This window comes from Notothenia rossii (genome assembly GCF_949606895.1).
Source record: "Notothenia rossii genome assembly, chromosome: 6".
Lineage (NCBI taxonomy): Eukaryota > Metazoa > Chordata > Actinopteri > Perciformes > Nototheniidae > Notothenia > Notothenia rossii.
The window spans coordinates 37,029,011-37,042,422 of record NC_136909.1 but is presented as its reverse complement, the minus strand read 5'-3'; the positions used below and the strand labels follow the sequence as shown (position 1 = coordinate 37,042,422).

General features: G+C 40.7%; 1 protein-coding gene across 2 annotated transcripts in view; it reads left to right on the top strand.

Annotated features, from left to right (window-relative positions):
- The window catches only part of LOC307044366 (solute carrier family 12 member 2), a 51,112-nt gene that overhangs the window by 23,965 nt on the left and 13,735 nt on the right, over positions 1–13,412 (top strand). For both annotated transcript variants that reach the window (XM_079689529.1, XM_079689528.1), the window contains exons 12-17: positions 144–267; positions 359–460; positions 1,198–1,353; positions 1,696–1,795; positions 8,071–8,182; positions 8,271–8,411. In XM_079689529.1, the coding sequence (XP_079545655.1) occupies positions 144–267; positions 359–460; positions 1,198–1,353; positions 1,696–1,795; positions 8,071–8,182; positions 8,271–8,411 (735 nt within the window). The remainder of the gene's footprint in view (positions 1–143; positions 268–358; positions 461–1,197; positions 1,354–1,695; positions 1,796–8,070; positions 8,183–8,270; positions 8,412–13,412) is intronic.

The following is a 13,412-nucleotide window of genomic DNA, read 5'->3' as shown; positions in this document are numbered from 1 at the left end:
GATAGAGGCCTAAATGATCATCCCTAATCCAATCCATCCAAGCATGAGCACGATCTAAGAGTTTCATATTTCATATCCCTCTCTCTCTTAAAAACTGTGTTAACAAATGTATTAAATAATTAACTTAATGTTTTGTTATCTAGGCACTATGTAAGGACAACATTTATCCAGGACTGGGTATGTTTGCAAAGGGTTATGGGAAAAACAACGAGCCTCTCCGTGGTTACGTCCTGACCTTCTTCATCGGCCTGGCCTTCATCCTCATTGGTAAGATGCTGTCTGTTGCTGTTGCAGCTAAAGATTAAAACTAGAATGAACAGTTCATATTCATTCAAAGCTTTCTGTTGCTGTCTGTTAGCGGAGTTGAACATCATCGCTCCCATCATCTCGAACTTCTTCCTGGCGTCGTATGCTCTCATTAACTTCTCTGTCTTCCACGCCTCCCTGGCCAACTCTCCAGGTAAACCCAAAGTTGAATTGACTCAGTCTCGATAGATGATGCGATCTAACATGATGATGATGATATAAGATGCATGCCATGACATAAGAGTTGACTTGAAAAGGTCTCTAACTTTTTGAATACATTCGAGATCAAAGAGTCTTCTTACACCTTTGTTACACTTTTTTTTTGGCTAGTTTGAATACACTCTTATACTTAAGCTGCTTTCACATGATGCGCGACTTTGATCACCGTTGGGTGTAGAGCCTTGCGTTGAAAGTTAAGTTGACGACAAGTTCAAGTACTCGGAAAAAAATAAAATACTCTGTTAAGCCTCAATTTTCGATTTAAGTAGGTATTTCTTATCTTACTCTGTCCCCTAATGTGACAATGGTTTGTCATTGTTACTGAAAGTTAACTTAATGCCTGTTTTTACCATGCCTATAGAGGATAACAAAACTTTAGTTGGTCTTGAACTTTTGGACAACATTCCCAAAAATATGTGTAGTTTTATGTTGTATTGTAAAACTATATTGGTAACAAGTATATTTCTAGGGCTGCACTTGACCAGAAACATTGTTCAAGGGTTCAAACATGGATTGTTTGCAAAACATGTCTGGTTTTAGGCTGTATCAATATGGTTAAGAAGTCTGCTCTAAAACGTTCTTTCAGTTCAGATTTGTCCTTGTATGATGATCTGTTTATATTTGCCTATTTTAGCATGGCTCTTTTGGTTTAATTTCCATCTGTTAACACAGGGTGGCGCCCAAGTTTCAAGTACTACAACATGTGGGTGTCTCTGGCCGGGGCGGTGCTGTGCGTGGTGGTTATGTTTGTCATCAACTGGTGGGCGGCTCTGGTCACTCTGCTCATCGTCCTCGCTCTATACATCTATGTCAGCTACCACAAACCTGGTGAGGACATGATGATCTCACATTTTCTTTGCTTATTACTAAGAGTAAATCTGATAAATACCAACCACCTGATGCTGCTTCCATCAATGTGTTGCACAATGATGCTAGTAACTGCCAACCTACTGTGATCTGTCCAACTCTACTTCCTTTTTTATTCCACTCCACAGACACTTAACATTGTGTGTGTGTGTGTGTGTGTGTGTGTGTGTGTGTGTGTGTGTGTGTGTGTGTGTGTGTGTGTGTGTGTGTGTGTGTGTGTGTGTGTGTGTGTGTGTGTGTGTGTGTGTGTGTGTGTGTGTGTGTGTGTGTGTGTGTGTGTGTGTGTGTGTGTGTGTCCTGTAGATGTGAACTGGGGTTCGTCTACCCAGGCTCTGATCTACAACCAAGCTCTGACTCACTGTATGAACCTCACTGGGGTCGAAGACCATATTAAAAACTTCAGGTCAGCTCAGCTCAGATTTGGGTTTTGTTTCTGGTTTCAGAATCAGTTACAGCTTTACACCAACTCAGAACACTTTTTTATAATATATGTTTAAAATCAAGTAGTGTGCAATTCAAGGGGCAATGTCATTGAAAATATTAGTTTTCTTGTAAACCTGCACTCCACCCTCTTAAAAAACAGTGAGAGTGCTTTGGAAGAGAGTTTGTTGAATTGAATATGTTTGTCTGCCTGACTCATCCTTTGTTTATCCGATGGAGGTTTTTGCCAGTTAAATCCATGATGATGTCTGTTGTGCTGAAGTAGCAAACAGATTTTGCGGCAGTGGCTCAGGAGATAGACCTGGCCCTGCAGTTAACATGTCATTGTGTCCTTTGTCAAAATACTTTACCCCAAATTGCTCCCAATGGCACGGAATATGTGTTAATGTCAATGGGTGAATGCTGACTTGCAACATCACGGCTCGGAGACAAAAGCTTCAGTTTGAAGAAACAGTCTTTACTTTGCAAAAGGTCCGTACACTGCGGATCATTTAGACAGGGAGCCACAACAGATGAGGAGTAGATGAAAGCAGGGCCAGGAAACGTAGCAAGATCAGGTACACAAAAGATACTGGTCAGTGTATGTTTTGGTCATTGGATTTTCTTTTCACAAATGGATATTCAAAAACAAAAAACGACTGGATATTTGATTTTCGTTTTCAAATTGAAAAACCAAAATTGAAATACAAGGCGTTTTTCTTTATCATGGTCAAAAATGGATTTACTAAACTTAAAAAACGGGATGATTTTCATTTTCTACTTCTCAAAACAAAAAATAAAATCATTAGAAAACAGAAAAAAAAAACGTTTTTTCATATTCTGCTACCAGAAGTTGTCTTTCAAAAATAAGAGCGCAGATGAGGACGGTCAATCCATGTATCTACTGTCCATTTATTTTCACAACGAAAACGGCCAAGACACATATTGAGCCCAGAAAAGGAATGCTATTAAGGGCTGGAAATATAATAGGCCTGTGTCTAAAATGGACAACATTGTTAGGAGATTTCAACTATACAGCGATTCTGCACTGCGGTCAACTCAGCCGTCTCTCGAGTTTGTTATTATTTTTTCTGCCAATAGTTCTTTGTGAGATCGATCCTGTTGGACTCAGTACTAGTGGAAACTACTCCCACAACAAGTACTATGAAGTACTTACTGTGTACTTTTTGAGTAATCCTCTGTCAATGTCCCCTCCTGAGAACAAGAATGCATGTTTCTCTGCTATTTTGAATCAGCATTAAAACACCTTTCTTCATGAGACTGATATTGTTGGACAGAGTATTTGAAGAGGATATATGGTAGACTTGATATCAGTAATACCTCCAGTCAGTAGTCCGGCAGCAGCATTTTTACTCCTTGGAAAGTCTTGCCCGCTATTTAAATTGATTTTGATTGAAGTTAATAACAATATTGATATTATATAGATATAGCATATTTGATGCAGTCTTTCTGAAAACTTTAAAAAAATAAAATACTGCAAATTAAGAATATTTGCCTTATCCCTCTATGGCATGACTTTTTATTTTGGGAGAAAAAAATGTTTCACCATGTGTTTTAGGAGCTTAGGGGTCCCTGATATTATATCAATTATAAAATGTGACCCCCCCACACCCCTCAACCAGGGGTTGGTTTGTTGCCTCAGGGCAACAATGATATAATACGAGGTTATTGAAACACCAAGGATTTCTACAATTCAGAAGAAATAGAGAAAACAACTCTACATGAATTCAAAAGGTTTTCTTTGTGTGTGTGTGTGTGTGTGTGTGTGTGTGTGTGTGTGTGTGTGTGTGTGTGTGTGTGTGTGTGTGTGTGTGTGTGTGTGTGTGTGTGTGTGTGTGTGTGTGTGTGTGTGTGTGTGTGTGTGTGTGTGTGTGTGTGTGTGTGCGTGCGTGCGTGCGTGTCTGTCTGTGTGTGTGTGTGTGTGTGTGTGTGTTTGTGTGTTTGTGTTTGTGTTTGTTTCTGTGTTTCTATACTTCCTCTAAGAAGAAAGGACAGTAACAGAAGATCTCTGCGGCTTCAGCTTTGAGCGCCGTTCAAATGACAGTGCTGGTTTCCCCAAAAGTGGGCGGGGCTGTAAAGTGAATAGATTTTACTTTAATCTATTATTCAAAACCATTCTATTTATTCTAATGTAAATTACATGCCAGTGTTTTATCTTTTTATTTATTTGTTTTTATTTTAAATCGTATAATGTTTGACTTTTTTTCCCGTCTGTGAGGAAAATAAATGGGGCTTAGAGCCTCAAAATACTGAAATCTGCATTTAAAAAAAAAAAAAAGTCTTTCTAATTTGTTATTCTTTTCTAAATAACACACTGTTATTTACTCAACAATAACACACAATTATCCTTGTTTTTATTTATTCGTTTAATTCTATAATCTTGGGCTTTTTAGCCATAAATAAAGTCACCGGAAACAGACGTAGGCCTATAAAGGACATTTCGAGCGATACACACCACAAACCCACTGAACAGATTACCCAAGATCCTCAGCTTGAAGCTCGTTGATTGGATGTTTTAGCCGCAATGCATGTTGGGATATGATGTTAATGCGATATGATATCCGAAAACATTTAAAAAATAAAATAAATACTTTATTCCGAGTGTTCTTGCTTTTCTCTTTGACAGTTATCACATAAAGGCATTGTAATACACGGTCCGGCTGCATTAAATATTACAAATCTGCCGTAGTTCGCTATTTATAGAGCCCTGATGAGAAGACTTCTGGACAAACAGGAGAACTGCCGCCAAAACTGAATACGTGATGTGGATCATAAATATATCAACAATTAAACAACATCTTGCATTTCTTTTCACAAAATACGTCTCCTTGCAGTATCAATAGTAATTCGGCTGACTTTTATATTTGATCCAATTGGTAGTTAGGTTATATTTACACCATAACGGTGCACAGCTGATAGAAAAGGACTTGTAGTTTTTAAAGATATTACTGATTTTCTTTGAATATAAGAATGTAAATACTGAGTTGAGAGAATAGTCAGGGGATTTGGGTGATGGGAGATAAATCGATGGAATCACAATTTCAATAGCTTACCATTAAATGACGGATATGCCTTTCTGTCTGTGATGTTTTACAAATCAGATATTAATGTGTAGAAGTAAAACATGAGAAATAGCATAGCAATATCATGTAAAATTATGTAAAAACATGAATAAAACTACACATCTTCAGATGTTATACATACATAAGTGTCCTACACTAATAATACAAAGTTATTATTAGTATGCTGTGTGTACCTTGTGTTTACCTTATGTGAACCGCCTAGTGGTTAAAGCACGTTATTGAATTATTTTTGTTGAATAATGTTATTTTTGTTGAATAATGTTATTTGATGACAAAAATATTAAAAGTACATATTTTCATAGGGGGAAAGTAGAAGGTCAATGATATAGAATATAAAAGATCAAGAAGATACTGTAAGTGATCTCTACAATAAAACAGTTTAGTGCACGATGTACAAAGATATTAATAGGAGGATGTGCAAAACAGACAAACTAATTAACCTTTATTAACACATTAAAGAATACTTTAGGTTAAGGTCTTCTTTCAAATAATAAAAAAGCTTTGGGGGTATCAATCTACAGATAAATATTAAGCCTGACAAAGTACTTAACGTCTAATATATTTCTTTCCTGCAATGTTAACTATGTTGAAGCACTTATTTTAACTGATATTATACACATTAATTATACACTTATGTATGTAGATAGAATAAGAAATGTGCAGAATTTGACAGTTTAATAGTGGATGTATAGATACATATTGATAGATGTCTTGTAATGCACTGTTGAGGAACCTGTGACCCAAGTTTTTCATTCATTGCATAACTACACCGTAGTTGTGTATATGATATGTCAATAAACCTTAGAAAATATTGAAATATTGAAAGGGATGTGCAAAATAGCCATTATATACAGTCTTTAATTAACTATTAGTAGAGAATAACGAGTAATGAATATACTTTAGATCTGCAGATTTAGTCTTCTCAAGCACCAACTATCAAATATCTCCTGATTGTTGGAACTTGACAATCACCTTCCCTGAATTTTACTCAGGTGTAACTAAAGTCTGCTTTAAGGGTTGTTTATTTTCACATCATTACTCAGAATTTGCAAAGTAACTAAAATAAATGAAGTGGAGTAAAAATACCAGGTTAATCTCTGAATTGTAGTGGAGTAGAATTACACAGAATGAGCTGTCATGTGGGTATATATTAATGCTGCCCATTATGAACACAAGCGATGTTCACCCATTTAGTAATTACATGTTTTAAATTTGTACACACCAATGTGTTTCCTATCGCCTAAACCTCCAGGGCTGTACAAAGTTTAATACTGTCAACTTATAATTTTGGGAAAAAATAAAACGTCTTTAAAACTACAATTCCCAGTAGAGACGTGCCATAGAGAACATGTTGCGAACATAGACTGTATATATAAAGGTTGCGAAACACAATAGCCAGCGTGTGTAGTTCTCGGGGGGCGTTCGAGTCCAGTTTTGGATAGTCTGCCGTGGTTTCGTTCCATTTCAAAGAGTTTGACGCTCGGCGTAACCTTGGCCACTCCAACATCCAAACCCAGAGCTTGAAGATTAATCATGGGGTTTGTCAACGGGACTGTAGTCCCAGACGATAGCTGGGAATTATGGGTAGTGTAGTGTCTTCGGACATCCTAAACTGAATTTTTTTCCGGATATCATATCGCATTAACAACACCACATCTGGCTTCACAGAGATCTTCTGTTACTGTCCTTTCTTCTTAGAGGTATACAGAAACACGTAACTCTGGATTTGTTTTAATGTTTGAGGTGCAATAAACGACACAGCAGCTTTTTGGCATGTTAAAACTGTTATTTTCTGCCTCGTCATTGAGAGTAACAGCTGGCGAAATTACAGCCTCGCCTACTGATTTCAAATGTGTGCTCTAAAATGATATTTATAAATTACTATTGTCATTATTATAAGCAAGGCAATAAATGGCAAAGATGTAGAAAATAAACGTATTTGAGATACGTTCATAATGAACGTAACGTGGGAGAAAATACGTTTCTCGCTAAACGTAATTGAGAATGCAGTTTAGCCCTGTGGGAACGTAATTTTTAGGAGACAGGGTTGAGGGAGGGGACATTGACAGAGGATTACTCAAAAAGTACACAGTAAGTACTTCATAGTACTTGTTGTGGGAGTAGTTTCACTACTAGCTTACTGAGTCCAACAGGGTCGATCTCAAGAATAACTATTGGCAAAAGAAATAATAACAAACTCGAGAGACGGCTGAGTTGACCGCAGTGCAGAATCGCTGTATAGTGGAAATCTCCTAACAATGTTGTCCATTTTAGACACAGGCCTATTATATTTCCAGCCCTTAATAACATTCATTTTCTGGGCTCAATATGTGTCTTGGCTGTTTTCGTCGTGAAAACAAATGGACAGTAGATACACGGATTGACCGTCCTCATCTGTGCTCTTATTTTGAAAGACAACTTCCGGTAGCAGAATATGAAAAAACGGGGTTTTTTTTGTTTCTGTTTTCGAGTGATTTTATTTTTTGTTTTGAGAAGTAGAAAATGAAAATCATCCCGTTTTTTAAATTTAATAAATAAATGTTTGACCGTGATAAAGAAAAACACCTTGTATTTCAATTTTGGTTTTTCAATTTGAAAACGAAAATCAAATATCCAGTCGTTTTTGGTTTTTGAATATCCATTTGTGAAAAGAAAATCCAATGACCAAAACATTCACTGACCGATACTAAACACTAGGGGGAACACTACTGGACTGGAATGGGGACACAGACTAAATACATAGGGAGAGGGATGATGGGGAACAGTTGAGCCTTATTTGGATGATTTCACAGGCGGGGAACAATCAAGCTCAATCAAACTGAAACAAGAGGAGAGGTGAGTCAAAAAAAATAAGACAGGAATTACAAAATGACAACATAAAGTCAACTTGCCGAGAAGGAACCTCACAGGGAAAGCGCTACACAAATGCAGTCCACTGACAATTGTAATTGTTTAGTTTCAAAAAGTGAATGAATAAACCTAAAAACTTAAACGTTTCTTTTGCCAGATTGTGGAAACAGTCTCTTTTTTTTTTGTTGCAGAATTTGATTAAAAAAGACCAACATGTGATTTCCATCAAAACTGATAGTGCTTTTAAAACATTTTTATGCAATGTTTAATTTAATCTTTAAATGTTTGAATTCCCCGTTCCCAGGCCGCAGTGTCTGGTGATGACTGGGTATCCAAACTCCCGTCCTGCTCTCATTCAGCTGGTGAATTCTTTCACAAAGAACGTGGGCCTCATGGTCTGTGCTCACGTCAGGACAGTATGTACACATTCAGTTCAGTCTGTTACCTTCACTACATTCTTAACATCACTGAAACACTTTCTGCATGATTCTCCTCTGTCTTCAGGTGACCCGTCGGCCAAACTTGAAGGAGTTATCTCAGGAACATGTCCGATGTCAGCGCTGGCTCAATAAAAAACGTATCAAGGCTTTTTACACTCATGTGTTTGCTGACAACCTGAGACACGGGGCGCAATTCCTTATGCAGGTAATGAAACCTGGATCAAAATGTTATTCTTAGGTTAAGCGAGTATCTCAATCATTATTAAAAATGTCTTAATATGTAAGTGGTAGCCTTAGGTCGCATTCACACCTTAATACTAGTCAGTTTCTCTATTATGTGTAGCCGGTCTGGGCCTACTTCTCAGCAGACCCTTGCTACGACTCTGCGTTGTGTTGTGCGTGTTTGATTGACAAGGAGATTTGGTTGTTGTCTTTAACCGAAACTGGCGTATTTATTCCTCTGCATGAAGTAAACACAATAATGCAGCAGCATTAATACACATGGACGTCTGCAACACACTAGTCTCAGTCTGCCATACAAACAACTGAGAGACTAGTACTTATAAAACATTCAGATATCAAATCTGTCACAATAGATCACAATACACTGTACAATTACAGTTACACTGGAAATGTATACACCACCGGCTAATTAGTATTTTTAGACATGTAAATAAAACAATAAAATAAACACATAGTACAAAACACAATAGAACAAAAACATGGGATCAACAAACATACCTGCATGAAGTAAACACAATAATGCAGCAGCATTAATACACATGGACGTCTGCAACACACTAGTCTGTGGTGGGGAAAATACGCCATTAAACATGCTGCAGGTGCTGTGTGTGAGTCTTCACAAGTGCTGCTAAACAGTACACTTAACTAAAAGTTTGCTAAAACACTCAAACTTCTGCAAAACAACTACACAGCAACACATTAGCACCATGGAATGATATTATAACCTTGTTTCACAGTTTAAGATTATATAAACACTGTAAACATAATTTAGAACAGAAATCTACAAAGAGCACATGACAAACTCTCCTCACCTCAGTCTGCCATACAAACAACTGAGTGAGAGAGGGTGCAACGCAGGTAGATGACGTCACTGCCGAAAGTGAAGACTTCAAAATAAAAACATTAGCTCCCAAAACGGTCTTTTGTAGTAAACATACCAAAATAAAAGTGACAATAAATAATATTGGAACAATAAAATAAAACGTGAGGGATTATTGGTGGAATGCATTCCTGTATATTTATATACCTGCTACATTCACCCCTCCTGAATTACACCAGAATCCTGCGCGGCTGACAGGACATAACACTGACAGGGACATTAACACTGCGTTAAAACTGGCACGGGTTCACATAAAGATACCATCTTCACAATCAGCTAGAAGCTACCTGGTAAACAGGTTCAGAGAAATCAAAAGGGTGATCAACCCTTAGTCCCCTCTTAGAATTGCTTGGTGCCGTGTACACCAAACTACCCGGCCTACTTGAGTCCCAAACCGTACTCGTGAGCACATACAGTAAACAGTACATCACTTACAGTGACACATTGCAAAACGTAAAAACAAAACAACGATAAAAAAGAAACATCTCAATAAAAGAAAACAAACAAGAAGAAATAATACAGCCCCTTTAGAACAGGGTAAGAAGAGACTGGGATCTCTTACTGAAAGAGTTTGCGAACCCCCTCATGCTGGTCGGCCTCTGAACCATTGTCTCTACAAAACGGCTGACTCTCTTAACAACCCTGCCAGCACGTGTCCTGACCACACCCTGCGTGTCTGCTTGAGTGGATGCTTGGCTGTCTCGGCCCTGTTCTGCAACTGTTGGTAAAGTGTCAGAAATAACGGTCGGGACATGGCCTGTGTCAACCATCGACACTGAGTCTGATGTGTCAACTGCTGACGCTGTAACCGGTCTGAATGACTGGACACTGCTTGCGTCGATCACTGATGCTGTATCTGGTACACTTGACTGATCTAGCTCTGCATCAGACTGATCTTCGTCTGTATCAGCTTCGTCACAGGACCGGTGACTGACAGTGTCTTCCGCCCCACTCAGTGCCCATGCGCTTGTCCTATCCTCCGAACCCTCTTCCTCTTCCAAAGAGTTGACGAGATCCTCCATCCGAGACCCGTCCTCTGAATCATCAAGACTGTCCTCAGTCTCCGGCATTTCTCCTTGAGCAGACTCTATGGGTAGGAAGCTGATATCCAGGATAAGGTTGCGATGCACTACCTTTGTTTTGCCCTTGTCATCTTCCAACATGTAGACATGAGTCTGTGGGTTGCTGTCCACGACAGTATAGACTGTTGGTTCCCACTTGTCCGCAAGTTTCTTCTTTCCCCTCTCACCTTTGTTGGCGAGAAGTACTCTGTCTCCCACGTTCAGGCAATTCCCCTTGATCTTTCGATTGTAACCTCTGGCTTGCTTGTCTTGCTCCTTGATGGCATGCTTTCGAGCAATGTCTGCTGCTTCATGGAGGTGGGACATAAGCGTTGTTACATAGCTGCCATAGTCAACAACCACTGGGTCGTGTAGGACCTGTTTGAACATCACATCAACGGGGAGTCTTGGAACCCGACCAAACATTAGGTGGAAAGGTGCATACACAGTCATCTCATGCACTGTCGCATTGTATGCAAATGTCAGGGTCTGGATTTGCTGGGGCCACTTGGCCTTCTCTCTCAGTGGCAGTGAACGGAGCATACCCCCCAGAGTCCTGTTAAATCTCTCAGTCCCTCCGTTCCCCATGGGGTGGTAGGCTGTAGTGTGTGACTTGGAGACACCCGATAGTTTAAAAAGTTCTGCGATGAGCTCACTCTCAAAGTTGGCTCCTTGATCTGTATGTATGCGCCCCGCAAACCAATACACACAGAAGACGTTGTCCCACAACTTCTTAGCAACTTGTTTCGCTTGTTGGTTTGTGCAGGGAAAGGCATGGGCCAACTTTGTGAAGTGATCTGTCAGGACAAGAACATCTACTGAACGCTGCTTGCTATCTTCCGCACTCCAGAAATCCAAACACACTAGTTCCATAGGAGCGGTGGTCTTGATACTTTCAAGCGGAGCTCTGGCAGAAGGATCCGGTGTCTTGGCCAGGATGCACCTCTGGCAGCACTTCACATAGTCCTTAATTTGGTGCTCCATTCTAGGCCAGAAGAAGCGTTGTCTTGTCAGGTAAATCGTTCTTGCCTGCCCTTGATGTCCAGCCAAGTCATGTACACCACGCAAGGCCTTGTCTACCAGACTTTGGGGCAAGACAAACTGGCGCCTCTTCTGTTTGCTCAAGGGATCCTTGGTGACTCTATAGAGCACTCCATCAATGACATTAAGTCTCTCCCACTGCTTGATGAGTACCAGAGCACTTGTGTCCAGACTGTCTCTCTCCCGCCTTGAGGGTCTTCTCTGTCGACTCAGAAAAGGCATGACTCTAGAGATGCCAGGGTCAAGCCCTTGGCTTTTTCGGAGCTCTTCCAGGGAGAAGGCAGGTAGCAGATCCTGCCCTGGTGGAACAAGGTGTTGAACGGACTGGATCAACTCTGTCGCCCTGGACTCTGCAGCTGCATCCCAGTGGTCATGAGAATCAAGGACAGCTTTCACAATGTTGTTACACAGGGGCGGGGAACAATGGGACTGAGTCACAGCACCTTGTTTTGACCTCTTTGTCCGCTGACACTGGACCTTTAAGCGAAAGACATCCTGAACTCCATTTTCTCCAACTTCATCAGATTCGGCAAGCAGATTGCCATAGGACTCTGTAACAAGTCTACGCCCAACTGTCTTGGCAAACGGGTCCCGACTGAGAGCATCAGCCACTACGTTCTTGGTTCCTGCAATGTGCTTCAGACTGAAAGTAAAAGGAGCGAGCTTTGCGATCCATCGTTGTTCGCAGGCGTCGAGTTTGGGCTTAGTCATTATGTATGTGAGTGGATTATTGTCCGTCCATACTGTGAAGGAATTGCCCTTCAGCCAATGGCTGAATTTGTCACACACACTCCACTTCAACGCCAAAAACTCAAGCCGGTGAGCTGGATAATTCTTCTGAGAGCTGCTCAGTGTCTTACTTGCGAAAGCTATGGGACGGGCTTTACTTTCACCAGCTGCTACTTGTGACAACACTGCGCCAAGCCCGTCCAAGGAAGCATCAGTTGACAGAATCAGGGGACGTGAGAAATCAGGATGTGCAAGAACCACACAGTCCAGCAGACTTTCTTTAAGACTGTCAAAGGCGATGTCACACTCTAGAGTCCAGTCATCAGGTTTCAGTTTCCTGAATGTTCCTGCCTTCACATTCACTTTCACTTTCATCCTTCCTCTTCTCTTTTGTCCAGCAGTCAGAGCAAAGAGTGGCTTGGCAATGGAAGAGCAATTAGGGATGAAGTGCTGGTAGAAGAACACCATGCCCAAATAGGATTGTATCCTCCTTACTGAGGGTGTACATCCGTCATCTTCCATGAGATCAGACTTCGACATAGTGGATATGACTTCCACCTTTGCGGGATCCACAGCTACTCCGCCGCCATCTATGATATGACCCAAAAACTTGACAGACGATCGCATCAGGTGACACTTCTTAGGACTCAACTTGAGGTTGTTGTCTCGCAGGCGCTGGAAGACGACCTCCAGTCTCTGTAGGGCCTCCTCTTCAGTTGATGCGAAAACAAGCAAGTCATCCAAATAACATAATAAGCTGCTGAAGTTCATGTCCCCAAATATACTCAGCATCATGCGCATAAATGAGGCAGGACTATTGCACAGTCCCTGCGGCATCCTGTTATACTCATGCAAGCCTAGCGGTGTGGTGAAGGCTGTGTATTTTTTGTCCTCTTCAGCCATGGGGACGTTGTAGAAGCCGGACTTTAAGTCCATCGTGCTGAAGAAGGTGTTCCCTCCCAAGGCAGCCAAGCAGTCTGACTGATGTGGAAGAGGATGGGCGTCCTTGAGTGTTCTCGCATTCAACCACCGGAAATCGGTGCAGATCCTCCAGTTTCTGTCCTTCTTCCATACCATCACCAGTGGTGAGGCATACTCACTCACAGATTTCCGAATGATCCCTTGCTCCTCCATGTCTGTCAAGACTTGACGTAGTTTCTGGTAGTGAGCAGGGGGTACTCTCCGGTAAGGAAGGCGGAATGGGCGATCATCGGTAAGTCGAATGCGGTGGACAAAGCCCTTTGTCTCACCG